Genomic DNA, 19,888 nt, shown 5'->3' with positions numbered 1-19,888 from the left:
GAAAAGATCCTTGTTGCTAGGAAAGACTGAAGGCAAAAGGAGAAGGGAATCGAGAGGTTGGGAAGGATAGATAGCATCATGGAAGAAATGAACAGGAACTTGAACAGGCTTCAGGAGACAGCATAGGGTAGAAGGTCCTGGTGTGGTATGGTCCATGGGGTCACAAACAGTTGGACAAGACTGAACAACTGATCAACAGGCTGGATATACCACTTGCTCAGACTATTTGTTTTCCCACCCTTTACCCACAAGCACTCTGCATGCTCTTAACCTTCATGATTTTATTCATGTTGTTGACATAAACATGAGCATGATATAGTGGATCAAGTGATGAATTGAAGTCAAAAAGATAGAGGCTTAAATCTGGTTGGATGATCTTGGAAAAAATTATGTAACTTCTCAGTGCCCCAGGCAACTCTCTAAGATTATAAGATACAGAGAAGCAATACTGATTTGTTCTGATAAAGGTGGCTTCCTTCCTGGAAATTTTCTATACCATTGATGTCATAAATGTGGCAGGCAACCTTGGGGCGATGGGAATAATATCAATAGTAACTACCTCACAAGGTTGCAATGAGACTAAAGTAAGCTACTATTTGCAAAAGTGCTTTGTGAATTTTAAAGCATGATATAAATGCTATCTATTATAATTGTTCTGCTATTAAGCTTGACTTTTCTTATACATAGAATGATGAAGGCATTCTCCTTCTTCAAAATCTTCAAAGACTCCCTATTACCTTCCAAGTATTCAAATTCCTTTGCCTAGCATCTAGTTTGCCATCATCTGGCACCATCTTACATTCCCAGCCTTATCCCATATTGTTATCTTAATATTCTCTATGCTTTAGCAAAATTATACTGCTCTCTGCTTTCCAGCCCCCTCCTCTCCCCCTCTCCTACCTATGTGCTTTTGGTCATATTTTTTTTCTCTCTGTCTGGAATGCCCTCTATTCTCTTCTTTCTCTTTTGAATTCTAATCCATTCTTTAAAGCTCAACTTAGACTCTTGTCTCCCAGAAAGTGTTCCCTGATTCTCTTGTTCAGTTTCTCTTTGGAATTCAGAGAGCATCTTGCATTAAAAGATTTCTAAAGTACTTAAAATTTCATGAAATGTGTAGTTCATAATTATCTGTTGACTTAGTCCCATTAGACTAAAAGCTCTATGAGGTCAAGCACTCTGTCTTATTTAAAGTTGAGAATTCAGCATCTAACATAATGCATTTGTTATTGTTGTTGTTCAGTCATTTAGTCCTGTCTGACTCTCCATGACCCCAGGGACCATATTGTCCATGAGTTTTTTTCTTGGCAAAGGTACTGAAATGGTTTGCCATGCCTTCTCCCATGGATTAAGGCAGAAGTGACTTGCCCAGGGTCACACAACTGGTAAATGACTGAGGCTAGATTTGAACTCAAGTCTTCTTGACTCCAGACCCAGGAGGCTCTACCCACCCATGTGCCATGATGGCTATATACTATTTACCACTCAAATTTATTGTTTTACTTAGCTCTTTTGGATTCCTAAACTTAAAAGCCTTTTTTTCTTTATTTCTCATACTCAGATTGCTTCTTTGACTAGGAAATACTTACCAGAACCTAGAGAAGGAAGCATCTACTGAATTCAAGTTAGGGAACAGAGAAACTTGATCTTGTTCATACAATAAAGTGTAGTCTCTATGTCAACCCAACTGCTTATTGTTTCTTATTTTCCCATTCATTCCATAGTAAAGCTTAGATATGATCTTGGCCCAATTTGGCACATTAAAGAGTATCAGAACCATACATGAAGTCCGCATTGTTGTTCCATCTGCCATCTTGGGAACATCAGTTTACTTGGAAGGACTGCCCTTTCGATCTCTGAGGTCACTTAATTCAACTCACACCTTACACAGAAAAAGTAACCAGTGCTCAGAGAGCTCAAGAAAACACAATAGCGGAGTACAATGGATAGAGCAATAAGCCTAACGACAGGAAGATCTGGGTTCAAATTTGACCTCAGACACTTACTAGCTCTGTGACCCAGGGCAAATCATTCAATCTCTGTCTCAGTTTCCTCATCTCTAAAAATGGGGATAATAATAATAATAACAGCTGCCTCCATGGGTTCGTTTAAGGGTCAATGAGATAATAATTGTAAAGTGCTGGCATACAGAAAGTACAATATAATTGTCATTATCATTATTATTAGAATCCAGGTTGTCTGATTCCAAAATCAGTGCTTTTTTTCTATGCTACAATTGAAAAAAAAAAGACAGAAACAAAATACTTAAAAACTAACATTGGCTTTTAAGTCAGATGGCTTGGATTCAAATTCTGCCTTTGATAATTACTATCTGAGGGATTTTAAGCGAATCACTTATTTGTGTAGCCTCTGATGTAATTGTTTGTTTTTATTTTTAAATAAATCCCTTATCTTCCATCTTAGAATCAATTTTAAGTATTGGTTCTAAGGCAGAAGAGCTGTAAGGGCTAGGCAATTGGGGTTAAGTGACTTGCCCAGGGTCACATAGCCAGGAAGTATGTCTGAGGCCTTATGTGAACCAGGACCTCTTTTCTTGAGGCATGACTCTCCTTCCTTTAAGCTACCTAACTTCTCCTTGATTCTTCTGCACTTTACAATGGATTTGAATAAAATCTCATCTGTGAACCAGAATGTATAATTGCTCTAAGTGGCAAATAGAGGCTACAGAACTATTGGTAGCAATGATTCTCTAACATGGGATCAAAGACTCTGCATGAGCCTACTAGTGGAATTTGAAAGCAGAACTACTGGACTCTGGATTGGCTCCTTTCACAGCCTTTGCACTGTGCCATCCCCTCTCCCTCTTACCTCAAAGAAGCCAATGACGATCAGTTTCCTGGAGTTGATAAAGGCCTTTGTCTGCTCTCGGTTAGTGAGCAACACAATACTCTGTCTAATTTGATTCCGCAACCATGTAACGAGGGCTGCAGCTTCAATAACACCTAGAATAAGAAACACCGGGGAGGATCAGCCAGGTACATCGTGGGTAACGTCAGAACTCGGAAAGACTGTAAAATCAGAGAAATATATATCACTATTCCAGGTTTCTACACATTTTACAATACTGCAACTCCAACTTCTTCAGATTCTTTTCTCCACTTGGCATGGTTTTCTTCCAATAATAATGATAATGATAATAACAGTATTTTTGTAGTACTTTAAATTGCAAAAATCTCATTTGATCCTCAGAATAAGTCTGAGAGATGGGTGCTATCATTCTCATCTCATTGATGAGAAAATTGAGGTAAAACAGGCTAAGTGACTTGTTCAAGGTCGTAAAGCTTTTATATGGTAGCCACTTAACTGCCCCCTACAATGTCTAAGTTCTATATAGATATATCCTTTTTGTTGTTGTGACCCCAGTGGGTCATGCTGTCTATGGAGTTTATTGTTGTTGTTGTTGTTATTGTTGTTGTTTATTTCTAAGATCTTTTCCTTTCAGCTTTATTTTTTTTAAAAAATTTAATTAATTAATTTAGAATATTTTCCCATGATTACAAAATTCATGTTCTTTCCCTCCCCTTACCCTAACCCCCTCCTGTAGCCTACACACAATTCCATTTGGTTTTACATGTGTCATTGATCAAGACCTATTTCCATATTATTGATATTTGCACTAGGGTGATCATTTAGAATCTACATCCCCAATCATGCCCCCATCAAACCATGTGATCAAGCAGTTATTTTTCTTCTGTGTTTCTACTCCCACAGTTCTTCCTCTGAATGTGGGTAGCGTTCTTTACTATAAGTTCCTCAGAATTGTCCTGGATCATTGCATTGCTGCTAATAGAGAAGTCCAATACATTCAATTTTACCACAGTGTATCTGTGTACAATGTTCTCCTGGTTCTGCTCCTTTCACTCTGCATCAATTCCTGGAGGTCATTCCAGTTCACATGGAATTCCTCCAGTTCATTATTCCTTTGAACACAATAGTATTCCATCACATACATGGAGGTTTCTTAACAAAGGTACTGGAATGGCTTGTCATTTCCTTCTCCAGTGGATTAAAGCAAAAAGAGGCTAAGTGACTTGCCTGTGATCAGAAAGATCTAAGTTCAAATATGACCATAGGCACTTATTCGCTTCATGAATTTAGGAAAATCTTTTAAACACTGTTAACGTAGTTTCCTCAACTGTAAAATGAGGATAATAATAGCAACTACCTTACAGTTGAGGTAGTTGTGAGGAATGGCACATAGTAGACACTATGCAAATGTTTATTCCTATCCTTCACGCTTTTTCCAGATTCTTCTTTCTTCCACCCAACTTTCTCATCCAATTAATAATCTAAACCAGTGATTCCCAAAGTGGGTGCTGCAGTGATCCAGAGAGGCAGTGATGGCCACAGGTGCATTTAGCTTTCCTATTAAATGCTATTAAAATTTTTTAAAAATTAATTTCCAGGGGGCTAAGTAATATTTTTTTTTCTGGAAAGGGGGCGGTAGGCCAAAAAAGTTTGGGAACCACTGAAAACTTTTTTAAAGTTTTAATAGTAAACTTCAATTAATATGGTTGGGAGAATTCTTTATACTATCCCCACTTGTGATGCTCCTGGTCATAGATGAGAATCAAAGGAACAGTTATTCAAAAGAGTAGAACCACATCCATATAACAGGTCTAATAAATTTCAAGGATCCCAGATCAGTGATTCGAGATTGTCATGTTGATTGCCAAGCCTTACTGAAAAATGTAGCATAGCAAGTGATCCAGATTCTTGGGCTCAAACTCCACCTCTGCTATAAGCTACGAGGCCTTGGACAATTCACTTAATTCCCACCTCGGTTTCCTTGCCTATAAAATACAAATAATAATAACGGTGATGCCTAACCTCATGGAGTGAGACTCAAAGGAGATAACACATATAAAAGATTTGGTTCACACTTAAGTGCACTATAAGTGACAGTTTTTTTAAAGTCCTCGCTGCCATTAATAACCTACAATGTAGTCCTGATCTGTGAATTACCCTTGCCCTTTTGCCAGCCTGTCTCACATCTGAGTGCGGCCTGTTCCATCATCATTGCATTTGATCTGACTCTCAGAAACTAGGTGTTCCAAATGACCTTTGACTCTTCTCCCTAAGGAAAAGAATGGTAGTTTCCTTGATCTCCCTAAACTTCACAGGTCTGAGGCTCTCCCATACCTAGCAACATGCCCAGCTCCTACCAGGTCGCCATGGCCATCCCGGTCACCCTCACACATTTGAAATGACAAAATGAAAGCAGCAGGCACTGTCTGATTCAGCCCATTTCCTGGCAAATGGCTTAATGGAGTCAATGCCTTTCAAAAGTCAGATGATGCCATAATGACTGAGCCAGAAACTCATTGTGAATGATTTACAGAGATTTCGTGTAGGGCTGCATAGTTTCTAGACTCGGTGCTGTTTCTTGTTCTCATTTATTCATAGATGTCTCTGCAAAGAAGTTTCACTATGGAAATAAGCATTATTTTGATGGACCTTTTAAATAGGTAGTGCAAAACTTCATCTGCTTATTATATTTTAACAATACTCCCCTTTTAAAATGTTGATAGCAGTTTCCCACAGTCCTGTAAAGAGTTTGGGATAGACATGACATCCATTTGGTTGGAGCAGATGATATTACTGCCATTTAGTAAATGACAAAAGTGAGGCTCAGAATTAAGTGATTTACTCATATAACTGCTTAATATATAGCAGAGGTATTCTAATTTCCAGTTTATTCCTATCATGTTCCTTGATTCTGTATTCCAGAGAGGTCCCCAAACAAAAGAGGGTTCGGTAATCTTTAACATGTTTCTAACATTGCATGGCTTGCAAATAAATTCCAAGTCACTACCTCAGAGGGGTCCCAGAGATGAAATATTCCCAGATTCCCTCATCAAGTCTCATAGATCTTGTCTAGGCCAATCTACCTTCTCTCATGATATGGCTAATATGGAAAAAATGTTTTTTTAAAATGATTTCACATACAAAAACCAGGTTAGTCAGTTGGCAAAGTGTAGGCAGAGAGAGGATTCCAGGCTTGAAGGAGAGCCTCAGTTTCTCCCCTCTTCATGTCCTCCCACATAGCCACCCAATTCTTTGAGTGAGTCTGCAGGAAGGTGGAGATACACTTCCCAATCTGGGCAACTTTTCTATTCTCCATTTGATTTCTCCTCACCAACAGCACCCTCTATTTAAATCCCAAGGCCAGAAGCAAACATATTAGAACAAGATTTTCTAGCCTTTAATTGTAAGGCAGAAAGCTTCCAGAAGAAATGGGCCTTGATGATGAGTTCTCCAATAAGTGGCTTATTAGAATAGGGGTTATCATCTTTTCCATGTAATCAATTTTCCCCCTCCCACTCTTCACCCCGTCTCCATTGTCCCCCCAACTCTGCTGTTCATGCTGATCACAGTGTCTGCCCTGCCTCTTACATAACCTAGGCAGATGTTAATTTTTGACTGATATTTGTTCTGGCAATTTTGGTACATGGAACCATTGCCCTCTGCTGGCCAACCAAGAAATTCAGTGAACCAAAGTCAGCCCTAGATCTAGACAAACTAGCTAAACTAGTGTTTATCATCCCACCTTTCTGCCAACAATAATCTCCAAAATTCTGCTGTAATTTCTATCTCTCCCATACATTGGACACAAAGTGTATGCTGCCTTATAAAAGGAGAGAGGGTCGGGGTGAATCTTGATCTTGACTCCCCAGTAGCCGAAAAGCCCCTCCACATCAGGGACACCTCTGCAATCTGAAAGGCCTAGCATGTGGCAGGTTTGATGAGAATGGCTCCTTGTTGAGTGTTTCCAATAGAGCGTGGAATAGTCAGATAACAATGGCTATTTGAGAAAGGATAGGCATGCTATGGATGCAGAAGGAAGGGTTTGGAGAATTTCTTGGGGAAAATCCAGAAAGAGATTTAAGCTCTCAGCCTTTATTTTCTAGATATCTCATTCACTCTGAAGTTTCCTGAAAGAAGCAAGTGGAAGGAAGAGGTATCTATTGAAGCAAAGGCAAATTCAGGAGATGCTGGAGGGATGACCAAGGAAGCCCAGATCAGCCTGCCCATGGATCCAGAGCTTCTCCCAACTTCTTTACCCCAATCCCCAGCAACTGAGAAGTTATCTGTTAGTGTGAAGGCAACTTGCATTGATTCTCTTTCCCATATGGAAGATTTAGGGGGGAAATGGTACTCTTTAAGTCAAAAAATATGAGTTACAATACTGCTTCTGCCATTTAGCTCACCAAACCATCTCTTTCTTTTGTGGACTCCACTGACAACTTCTCCCACTCCACCCCACCCCCCCCAACAATATCATGCTTCCTACAGACCTTAAAATCTGATCTCCAAAACCATCTGTGTGATCTTTGGCAAGCTAAGTCATTGAACTTCTCCAAGACTCAGTTTCCTCCTTTGTAAAATGAAGGAGAGTAAACTGGATGGCCACTAAAGTACCTTTTGTCTCTAAATGAATGATTCTACAATAATACATGATGTCAAACAATCAGGCCTAAACTCTGACCTAGTGACTGGTCTCTGGGGGCATTTGCCTCTTTTATTCCTGGGAAAGAGTCCTGCCCTGATTAGCCAGCTCTATAATTATAATAGCAAGCCTTTCACAATCTTTAATCTTTTAATCCTGATAATAACAGCCTGTGGTACAAATGAGGCAATGGGGCAGGTGGTATCTATCACCAGCACTTCGTAGAGTAGAGAACTCAAACTCAGAGAGTGTAAGAGATTTGCTAAAGAGTGCAGAGTTCATTTGTGCCAATGCCACAACTAGAAACTAGGAAGAACCAAATGTTATTTCCACTATACCATACTGTCTTCCTCTGTTTATGGGCTTTACTAGCATTAGTTTATGAGTTATTTCAGAAAGTTGGAGCTTGAAAGGACTTGAGGTTGACTTCAGTCACCTCATTTTACAGCTAAGGAAGATGAAGTCTACAGAGGGCAAAACACTTGCCCAAAGTCACATAGCTAGTAAAATGCAGTCAGGACTCCAAAATGCCTCCAACTGTCTCCAAATCAAGGCCTCATTCCTCCGGCCCTTGCTACTGCCCAAATGAAAATTTAGGAGTCAGGATCTCCACTCATGAAATCCACTCTTGGTTTTCACCTCCTTCAAAACCATCGCCTCCTCAGCAGGAACCCCCTTTCTAACCCCGTTACTCCAGCAAAGTCCTCTCTTCTTCCTATGAAAACTTCTCTCAACACCTGCCCTCCTGCTACCATGTTTCCTACAAACCCTAATACCTGATCTCCAAAAGTCCAGATTTAGCACTAGAAAATTAAGGTTATCATCATAACTAGCCCAGTCCTAGAGAACCTGTCTATGAAGGAGAGGGTTCAAAAAAACCCCACATGATCCAACATACAACAACAACAACAAACCTCTCTCCTAACTTCTTTGGGGAGGCTTAGTTCTCATCATTAACAACTTGAGAAGAAAAGGAGTTTCCCTTTCATAAGATAACATTCATGAACTGTAAAGGGATGTCTCGATATTATTTTATTTCCTCCATATATCAGTCCTGTGAAGTGAGTACAGAAGATATTATTAGCCCTATTTTACAGGGGGGTAAACTGAAATTCGGAAGTTTGATTCAAAGTATCCTTACTCCAAGCCCAGCATTTTGTCCACCATCTTGAAGAAAGATCAGCCTAGAAGGGGCAGGAAATTATCTAGTTCTACCCTCTCCCTTTACAGAAGAGAAAATTAAGGCAAAATGACATCAAAGTAATAAAGCTAGCTGGAACTAGAGACTAAATGTTCTCAGATTCAACTTGGTGTTATTCCCATTAGACTCAGTTTAGTAGACCCCAAACTTTCTGGAAGTTATTTTATTCTCTACTCCCCTCCTATGTGACTCAGTGTCCCCTTTAGTTAACCAGGGGTTACAATGAACTCTGGGGTCACAATGAACTCTGAGTGTAATCACAAACTGCAAAATGAAAAGGGCTAAATGGATCTCAGCATAGTACTTCTAGGAGAGACTTGGGATCCAGGAAGAAAACAGGCTCCAGGGAAGAAAAAAATCCACCCTTCCCCTTTCCTTTCTACTCCCTGTCATCCCTTCCTCTTCTCTGCCTCCAGCACATCCTCAACCAGCTAAGGCAACAGAGACAGCTTTGATGGGACTTGATATCAAAAGGTTAGAGTCAAAGCATAGGCTGGAGACATGCCCAGTTAGGCTAATGCCCTAAGGGGCTGGGTAATCTCTTCTTCCTTCAACCCAGTTATTGTTTCTCCAGACCTAGTTTTCAGGGGAAACAGGGCTCCAACAAAGGAGGATCTGGAGTCAGTTACCTCTGCAATCGATGGGCCACTGTCTATGACCTTCAACAAAAAGTTTCACTGTGGGGACATCCTTGATAGCAAACTCCTGTTTCAACAACTTCTCCGAGGTGATATTTACTTTGCCAAACAGGACTCCAGGATTTTCTTTTCCCATTATATCCACTGCTTTGCCCATTTCCTTTATCAGATTTTGAGATTGTTTTGATAGAGGATTATCTGGAAGAAAAACAAGATGAGAAAAATGATGATGAAGGAGGGACATAAATTTAGAGTGGAGCCACAAAAAGAATAAGAAGCAATCTTCTTTTGGCATCCCTAAACAGAAGAGGGGTTATAAAGGGACAGATTGATGAGTATATCTAGGGTTTAGAATTGCAGGATCTGGAGTCAGGAATACTTCTCTTCCTCAGCTTAAATTCAGCCTCACACACTTACTAGCTATGTGTATGTCATTTAACTTTGCCTCAGTTCCTCATTTGTAAAATTATCTGGAGAAGGAAGTGGCAAGCCACTTGGATATCTTTGCCAAGAGAACCTCAAATAGGGTCATGAAAAGTTGAACATGACTGAAAATAACTGATAATTATACTCACTTTACAGGACCGATGAATGAATTAAAGTCTTATGGGTAAATGGTGGGTGATTGCCTATCCATCAATAACATTTATTAATCTTCTATGGTGTATCAGTCATTGTGCTAAATGCTGAGGAAACAGAAAGAGGCAAATGATAGTCCTTGCCTTCAAGAGGCTTACAATCTAATGGAGGAGACAACATGCAAATGAATACATACAAAAATCCTATACAGAGAATAAGTAGGAAATAATTTAAGGAAGGTGCCAGAATTAAGAAGGGATAGGAAAGTCTTCCTATAAAAGATGAGATGTAAAAAAAAGAAACCAGAGAAGTCAGTGGGCTAAGTTGAGGAGGAAAAGCATTCAAGGCATGGAGGAGAGTCAGAGAAAATACCAGAAGTTTAGAGATGAAGTGTTTTGTTCATGGAATAAAAAGGAGGTCAATGTCATTTGATTAAAGGGAATATGGTGGGAAATAATATGTAAGATAAAAAAGATAGGAGAGAATTAGGTTGGAAAGGAGTTTAAATGTCAGAGCATTTTGTATTTATTTGATACTGAAGATGCTAGAAAGCCTCTGGAGTTTATTGAATGGGGGAGAGATATGATAGAACCTACATTTTAGGGAAATCTTTTTGGTCCCTGAATGGAGGGTAGATAGGAGTGAGAAGAGACCTGGAGCAAGGCTACTCACCAATAAGCTTTTGCATTACTCCAGGCATGAGATAATGAGGGACTTAAACCACAATGGAGGCAGCATCAGAGGAGAGAAGGGATCATATTTGAGAGATGTTGTGGAGGTCACATTGACAAACCTTGGAAACAGAATGGATGTGGGGTAGGACAGATAGTGAGGATTCCAAGATGGCTCCAAGTTTTTATCTTGAGGAATGGGGGATTCCTGAAGTGACAGTAAAGTTAAGGGATAGGGGAAGGGTTTAGTGGCAAAGATGATGAGTTCTGTTTGGGGTATAATGAGTTTAAGATGTCTTCTGGACATATGGTTGGAGATGTCTAAAAGGCAATTGGCAATATAGAGTGGAGATCAGTAGATAGTTTGAGGCAAGATAGAGAGACCTGAGGTAGCTGGTGGTGAAATGGATAGAGCACCAGTCCTGGTGTCAGGAAGACCTGAGTTCATACCTGGTCTCAGACTCTGGCTGTTAATCCTATCTGCCTCAGTTTTCTCATTTGTAAAATGAGCTGGAAAAAGAAATGGGAAACCATTCCAGTATCTTTGCCAAGAAAATTTCAAATGGGGTCATGAAGAGTCTGACATGGCAAAATGACTAAACAATAACAACAAAATGTAGATTTTTGAATCATCAGCACAAATATGGTAACAAAATTCATGGGCACTGATGAGATCACCAAGTGAAATAGTAAGAGAGGGAGAAGCGAAAAGGGCCCAGAACAGAAATTTGAAGAACCCCAACTTTTAAAGGGTGTGATATGGATGGAGATCCAGCAAAAGAAAATGAGAAGCAGACAGATATGTGTGATTTGAAGGACAAAGCATTTCATACTTACTCAAATGCAGAAATTAATAACTTAAATTGTTAACAATCAAAAGTTGAGATTAGTTGACAGACATCTGAGACCAAGCAGGCCCCTTGATATAGATAAAGTGAAGGCTGTTCTGTGGCCTCTCACTTCTATACCCTATCAAAGAGGGTTTGGAAGGGCACAAAAGACAATCTGCATCTTTGAAAACTTTGTCAACAATCACAAGAGGCTCAGTCACTTCTTCCCTGATATGGGAAGTAGAGTTATTCTGATGTGGCCTTCCCAGACCTGAGTCATTAGGGAGGGAAAAGTCTGCTGGATCTTGTCTCCAGAATGACCCAGTCCTTAACACTCAACTATGTCCAGATCTTGAAGAAACTATCCAGTTTGTGGTTGTTCTCTCTTTCTCCGTGATCTCAAAGATCACCCATCAGTTCTTTGAATACTAGAGGATATAGTTCTAGGGGATGGGTGACTTTTATTCAATGTCAGGACCAGGTCTCTGAGACAAAGCCATATTTTGCTATTCAAGCCATCCTTAGGGAAGTGTCAAACAAGAAAACCACACCATGTGTCCAAACAACCCCCTCCTGTGTATATTAGAGTGAAATTTGCAGCCGCTTTGAAGGAGGAGAAATATGCACATTGCCTGATTGTTTATGCAAAGGGAGGAGAAGGTATGTGACCAAAAAGTCATTCATTCTTCCTCAGCCCTTTCACCCTAGTCCCTTACATATTAGTTTTCTCAGATCCCAGTTTTTTTAAATACAACATGACAAGGCCACCTGCCTTTCCCCCTACCTGGTGCTGGTTGCAATTCCACCTTTCTGTTCCCTGCAACAGTACAAAGCGGGTGCCCAGGACTTAGGACAATTAAACCAACTGTGCCACCCCAGGGAGAGTTCTGCTGACTTCTATCATGAAAAGGAATGTTGAGAGCCAGAGCTGTGGGTTGGACTATAGACTGCCCAGTCATCAGAGAAAGCCCAGAGAACCCCAATTTGGAAGGGTGTACATATGTGCAGAAAAGGAAGGGATAGAGAGTCTGAAGTAGGACAGATCCCAAGACAGTGACCCGGGAGAGAAGTCCAGCAAGTCATAACCTGCTAGATGAGTCTTTGAGATGGCTCTGAGCACAGTCAATCCTCTGCGAGGGAAACCCAAACCTGGAACACCCAGATATGAAGGAGAAGGGTCAAGGCAACACTGGAATTGATACACTCAATCATCTCCTCCCATCCATGATTCATTTTGGGAGGTTTACTCACACCATCACTGGAAGCTTGTAATGATGGAAAAAAGAGTTTCTCTTTTGTCTGATAGCACGGTCATTCGGTGTGTACATTATTAGCCGCTCTTGTTTATTTCCCTCTTGTACCCAAGTGTCCACAAAATAGTGGGCTGGGGTTGGGGCAGAAAAGAGGGAAGGAGAATGGTATTGATTCTCTTCCAAGCCAGAACACTTTATCTTTATCAACTTCTTTTTCATCAGGTGACAGAGAGAAAAATGTACAAATTGCCTCAGTTACTGGGTACAAATTGTAAGTCCAACAGAGAGCCAGTTTCTATAAGGTCTTTTTGTACTTTGGCAGAAATAGTAGTAAAATGGGGGAGGGAACAGTTGTCAGGTACTGGGTCTCAAGTCCGGGCGGCTGCATCAGAAAGTGAATAATCATTTTCATTACATTGCCAATCAATGCATTAAAAAAATGAAATTTTCTCCTTACTCCATGATCGATTTCAGTCCCCTGCCTGCTTTATCATCATCATTGCTTTCGATACCTCCCATCCATCATGCTCAGTCAACCACTGCCTCCTCACCGGCTGCCCTGTTCTGCAATCACCTTTCAAGGTTTCTTTTTTCAAGACCAGTCTCCCTAGTTTCAGATAGGTAAGGACTGGTCAAACAAAATGGTCCAGATGGATCGGGGAAAAGAGGCCACGCACAAACAAAGCCCAAAACAAGGCCCGGCCCGAAACAGGAGTGTATCTGAGAGGAAACAAAAGGTGCTGGCTACCTTTATGTAAGGTGTTTGGTTCTGGACACAAATGGAAGAAGGATTCCATAGGAATGGTGAGGTCATCTAACTGCTCCTTTTGTGGAAGGCATGGTGCTGATTGCACCAAATCCCAGAACAGTGCAAAAACCTCCTCAATGAGATCTCAAAAGAGTTTGGTCTAACCATCCATGTTGGAAAAACTAAATCGGGGGCAGTTGGGTGGCTCAGTGGATAGAGAATCAGAACTGGAGATAGGAGGTCCTGAGTTCAAACCCAGTCTCAGATACTTCCTAGCTGTGTGACCTCGGGCAAGTCACTTAGCCCTCATTGCCTCATTACCACTGGTCTACTTTCAAACCAATACTCAGTATTAATTCCAACGTGAAAGAGAAGGGTTAAAAAAAAAGAAGAAAAACATACTCAGTGAAGAATGACTATTGTCCAGATCATGTTATATAGTTACATGGACAATCTATAGAACTGGTCCATCAGCTGAGAAACCTTGAACAAACACTGCAGCCCAGAAATGAAAAAGAAGAGGAGAATGATCTATATCGTTCTGGGGACTTTACATGGTGTTTTGAATTATGCCCTCCTTCTCCATGAAACAAAGACCCATCTTTTTAATATCGCTTTTCTTCCACTGATTATGGATGGCTGGAAAACTACAACTGCTGAAGAAATGAAATTTGTCCCATAGAGCAATAAAGAGACCCACAGAGGCTATGTGAAGCTTGCGATGTATTATGGTGTAGGGGAAAAAAAAGTAGCATGAAATTCACCATTAAAGAGACATATGTATGGCTAGATAAAGAGGTGGGCTAGTCATATAGCAAGAGGGAGGGATAATCAAAGGATAACCCACACGTTCTATTGGTATCTATAAAGTATCCAGAGAGCTAAAGAGCAAGTCGGTTGGGTAGAACTTGTGTGCAGGATTTATGGAAGGACATAGATAAATGCCCTGCCTAGAAAGACAGGTAGATGAACTAAAACGTGCCCTCCTGGAAGGAGTGCTCACACTGCTGAGATCTTAGATCCATTAAGGTAATCAAATAAGTGCAAGGCACTATCTTTGACATTTGGGGATACAAAAATTATTGAGGGAACATCATCAGTATCACCAAAAGGTTTGTATTTAACTGGAGAGAATATGAAATAAATATAATAAAAAATAAAAGGTGATGGGGAAAAGAAAGAGCTGGAGAAAGCATTCTTAGAAAATACCAAGATAAAGAAAACACTTCTAACTGGAAGCAACAGAGAAGGAAGGCTTCAGCAAGAAGGTGAGTTGGGTCTGAAAGGAAGACAAAGATTCTGCAAAGACAGGATGATGAATGAATGCAAACCAGACATGAAGACTGTGGGAGTCCATAGAGGAGGGACACTATATTTAGCACTCAAGAACAAATAGGAATTAGTAGGGTTAAGGGCATGAAGGGGAAAGAGTTACAACCAGATTATGGAGGGCTTCAAATGCTACCTGGGGAGTTTATAGTTGTATTTTATCCAGAGACCATAGGAAGTCAACCTTTTAAAAGCATTTATTAAATACCTACTACATGCCAAGCATTGTGCTAAGCATGTTATAATTATTACCTCAACCCTGGAAAGTAGGTTCTGTTATGATCCCCATTTTAAAATCAAGGAAATTGAGATGAACAGAGGCTAAGTGACTTGCCCACCAGAGTTACAGAGCTAGAGAAGCACCTGAGGATGGATCTGATTCTGGGTTCAGTACTTTATCCACTGTGCCACCTGCCTGCCTAAATAAATTGTTTCTGTTTATGAAGAGTTTACATCCTTTAGAGAAATCACATGTACTTTTTATATTATTAAGATTCTTATAACTATTACTATTCAAATATTACATATTTATATATATAAAATCAACAGAGTAAATCAAAGTGAATTTGGGGAAGGCACTGGCGGCTGGGGCTTCAAAAATTGTTAGAATGGAAGATGACATTTGAGCTGAACTCAGAAGGAGATTAGGGATTCTAAGAAGTTGCTGTTCATTCGTGTCCAACTCTTCATGACCCCATTTGAGGTTTCCTTGGCAGAGATCCTGGACTGGTTTGCCATTTCCTTCCCCAGCTCATTTTACAGATGAGGAAACCAAAGCAAACAGTTAAGTGATTTGCTCAGGGTCACACAGAATCCCACAGCAGAGAAAAAGGAGCAATTGGCCATTTCCTTCTCCAGCTCATTTTACATATAAGGAAACTGAGGCAAACAGGGCTAAATGACTTATCCAGGATCACACAGTTTGTAAGTGTCTGAAGCCAGGGTTGAACAAAGGAAGATAAACCACTTTACCCATTGCACCACCTAGTGGCTAAGAGGTAGAAATGAGTAATTTGGCAAACAGGCATGGAGGAAAGGCTGTTCAAAGGCACATGGAACACTCAGTACAGTGGGAAAAAATATTGTTTTCAGAGGAGTTGAGTTCAGGTCCTACCTCTGTCCCTTACCATTTGTGACACCGTGGGTAAGTCACAACCACCCAAGGTCTTAGTTTCTCTACCTGTGTAAAATGTGGTCATTAACCTCAATGATTTCTGCCATCTGTTCTTTAGGAGATAGAATGTTGTGTACAAGTTCTAACAAGCAGGTCAGGAATATGGGACATATGAAAGGGACTAATTTATAATAAATCTGGAAATTAAGAAATACCTAAATAGGCAGCTGTATGGTGTTTGGACTAGAGAGGAATGAAAATGGAAGTAAAGACCAATTAGGAGAATATCATAATCGTCTAGATAAGAGGCGATGAGGACTCAAACTAAGTTATAGGCTGAGTGCATTAAAGGAAGAGGATGTGTATGTGAGATGTGGAGGAGATAGAACTGAAAGGACTTAGCAACCAGTTCACGAGAGAGAGGGAGTAAAGACTTAGAGATGACTCCAAGGTGGCAAACCTGCGGATCTGGAAAGATGGTGGTAACCCTTAACCTAAATAAGGATGTTACAGAAAGGGATAGCCTTCACAGAAAGATACTGAGTTATGTTTTAGACATGTTCAGTTTGAGATGGCTAAGGGACAACCAGTTGGAAATGTGCCAGAGGAACTTGGTGATGTGGGATTAAAGAAAGAGTAGGATAGGTAGGATAAATGTGATGAGAGGGAGGGGAAAAAAATATATATATATACATATATATATATGTATGTATGGAGAGAGAGAGAGAAAGAGAGAGAGAGAGAGAGAGAGAGAGAGAGAGAGAGAGACAGACAGACAGACAGACAGAGAAAGAGAAAGACAGAGACAGAGACAGACAGACAGAGACACAGAGACAGAGACAGAGTGAGGCAAAGAGAACAAGAGGACCTAGGGCAGAGACTTGGGGTATACCCATAGCTAGGATGTATCACATGGGTGATACAACAAAGAAGACAGAGCAAAAATAGCCAGGTGTTCAAGGGGAAAAAACAAGAGAGAGCAGAGTTAAGAAAATCCAGATGGAAGCAAGAATCCCAGAGGAGATGATGATCCACAATGGTAAATGCTACAGAAAGATCAATCAGGATGGAGACCTTTTTTTTTAAAAGACCACTGAATCTGGCAATTGTGTATAAGGGGGATCTGTTAGGGGGACACCTAACCAGATGAATCTCCATCCCCAGGCCACTTGATGTAATTAGAAAATGTAAAAGGCAGAGTACCATGAAACTGTGTTGGTCTTCCTAGTGGAACATTGCACAATACTAGATAGCAATTTTAAAAATGATATTCAAGTATTAAAAATAAGAAGAATAAGGATAAATTAATTCAAAAATAATAAACTGAGAAAATAGAAGAGCTAATCAAGATGGATTCTGATATTAAATTGACAATACAAACATCAGCAATGTAGAGCATTCATACAGACCACAATATGCTAAAAGCAGCTTTGAAGTTTTCCTAAGGGCTTCTTAGGAAAAAATTCTTACAGAAAATGTGCCTTACTGAGATATGCCCAGAAGCCATGAGTCATCTACTACAAACTCAAGTCTTTACACATTAATTTTTCCATTATTACAAGTAAAGTCACTAAAATATTTTGACACTTATACTTACAAAAAGATTAATAATTTATTAAGTTCATAGATTTAGAGCTGGGAAGAAGTCAGCAATTGCCTCATTTTACAGATAATGAAATCAAGGCATAGAGAGGTTAAGTGATTTCTCAAAGGTCACAAAGGGATCAATCAATATAGGTGGGATTTAATCCAGATCCTTTGTCTCTAAACATTATTCTTTAACTTGCTTCTTGTAAAGAGGGCCGCATTTGGATTTGCAAATAGAATGCCCTGTGTTTTGCAAGGAAGAGTTGAAAAAAATTGGTTTTCCTTCATGTACATTTCTAAAGGAATTTTTACCCAAGACCTTTTGATTTCTTCTCTGAAGGTGAGAAAGGTGCATCTTTTGATCCAGTAATACCATTACTAGGTCTCTATCCCAAAGAGATTTTTTAAAAATGGGAAGGAACCTGTTTGTATAAAAATATTTATAGCTGCAATTTTTGTGGTGGCAAAGAATTGGAAACTAAAAGAATGTCCCCCGCTTGGGGAATGGCTGAACAAATTATGGTATATGATGGTGATGGAATACTATTGTTCTAAAAGGAATGATGAACATTATGATTTCAAAAAGAGCTGAAAAGACCTACATGAACTGATTCAGAGAGAAATAAGCAGAACAAGGAGAACATTGTACACAGTAACTGAAATATTATGGGACAATCAAATATGAGAGACTTTGCTATTAACAGCAATACAATGATCTAGGACAATTCTGAGGGACTTAAGAAAAAGAATGTTATTGCACTTGTCCAGGAGTTGCAGTTGGGGTTGGAAAACTGTGATCTCAAAGTTTTAAGAATACAAATGAATAAAGTATTGTGAAAATGGAGTAGTTATGCCTTAGAAAATTCAATCTTCTAATACGGTTTGGGAGCCAGGAGAGAAAGCTACATAAGAAATCACTGGTAACTTTGGAAAGAGCAATTTTCAGTTGAATAATGATGTTGAAAGTCAGATTCCAAGACAAGAGGTGAGTGAATGGAGGAGAAATGAAAGCAAGGAGTTTAGACAACTTTTTCCCAGGAGTTTGATTGTGAAAGGTAATCACTGAAAGTTTGTGAACGGTGTGATGTGCCTTGAAAGATTATTTTGGAAGCTATGTGAAGGATGGGTAGGGGAGAGAAGAAATTAAAGTAGGGAGAACAATCATGAATCTATTAAAGTAAAAATAATAACTAACATTTATATAGCATCCACTATGTACCAGCCATGATACTAAGGGCTTTCCAAATGTTATCTCATTTGATACTCAGAAAAATCCTGAAACATAGGTGCTATTACTATCTCCTTCTTCTATAGCTGAAGAAACCAAGGCAGACATAGGTTAATTAATTGACCTGCTCAAGATCACTATGCTAGTAAGAGTCTGAGGGCAGATTTGAACTTCAGTCTTACTGACTCCAGGTCCACTGCACCAGCCCAAATGAATGCTGATCAAGACTTGAACAAACAATGCCTGCGAGTGCGAGTAGAGAGTAGATATATATAAGACATATAGTGACAGAATTGACAACACTTGACTGATTGGATGTGGAAGACAAGCAAGAGGGAAAAGTCAAAGATAACACCAGAGATTTTTAAGCCCAAGTGACTGGAGGGGTATACCACTAGCGGAATAAGGGATTTGAGAGGTGAAGAGAGTTTCAAAGGACAATGAGCTAGGTACATTTTGGAGACAGCGATTTTCAACTTCTGGTAGAACATCAGGTGATTGAAGAAGTGGGACTGGAGTCCAGGAGAGACATTAAGTGTGTGTATATATATATATATATATATTGTGGAAATATTCCTGAAACTAACATGTCTATTTTCCATGAGCTATCTTCTTATAAAGATGCACTGGACACAGAGTAATCCTGTTTGCAAGAAAGAGCCAATTGAGAACTTGCAAGTGAGCCAGAAGTCTTGCTCACTCCCAGATGTCTTCACCATGTTCACTGGCTGCCCTTGCTGAACCATCCGTCACAAATTTACCTGAAGAAGTCTAAGCAGCTTTGTGATCAACCATTACTATCAAACTCCCTGAATCATTCTGCTTCTGTGTTTCACCTATTCCTAAAAGAGACTGTCCATTCTTTATTCACAACTCTTCCCCCTATTGTCTATGAATTTACATTATTTCCCTGCTCCCTTAATCCCCAAACCCCCAATTGTATGCAGTGTTTTGCTGATCCAGCATGCATGTCAATAATTTCCCCTTTTAGTAAATAATCTTTTTAACTCAACCAGGATTCTTCTGTATTTGAAGGATGGAGTTTTCATGGTGGCCAATATATTATATATACTTAAGAATCTTATGCATAAAATTTAGAGGTGATAATCCTTTTTTTTTTGTTTGTTTATTTTTATTTTTATTTTTTTATTTTTATTTTTTTTACATTTATTAATATTCATTTTTAACATGGTTACATGATTCATGCTCCTCCTTTCCCCTTCAACCCCCCCCCGCACGCCC

General features: G+C 39.7%; 1 protein-coding gene across 1 annotated transcript in view; it reads right to left on the bottom strand.

Moving 5' to 3' along the window:
- The window catches only part of PDILT (protein disulfide isomerase like, testis expressed), a 63,965-nt gene that overhangs the window by 19,854 nt on the left and 24,223 nt on the right, over positions 1–19,888 (bottom strand). The window contains exons 3-4 of the mRNA XM_044679052.1: positions 9,299–9,505; positions 2,827–2,960 (exon numbers count right to left, since the gene is read on the bottom strand). Coding sequence (XP_044534987.1) covers positions 2,827–2,960; positions 9,299–9,505 — 341 coding nt within the window. The remainder of the gene's footprint in view (positions 1–2,826; positions 2,961–9,298; positions 9,506–19,888) is intronic.

The sequence above is a fragment of the Gracilinanus agilis genome, chromosome 1, assembly GCF_016433145.1.
Source record: "Gracilinanus agilis isolate LMUSP501 chromosome 1, AgileGrace, whole genome shotgun sequence".
Lineage (NCBI taxonomy): Eukaryota > Metazoa > Chordata > Mammalia > Didelphimorphia > Didelphidae > Gracilinanus > Gracilinanus agilis.
The sequence above is the reverse complement of the archived record's forward strand: the minus strand, read 5'-3'. Positions and strand labels throughout refer to the sequence as shown.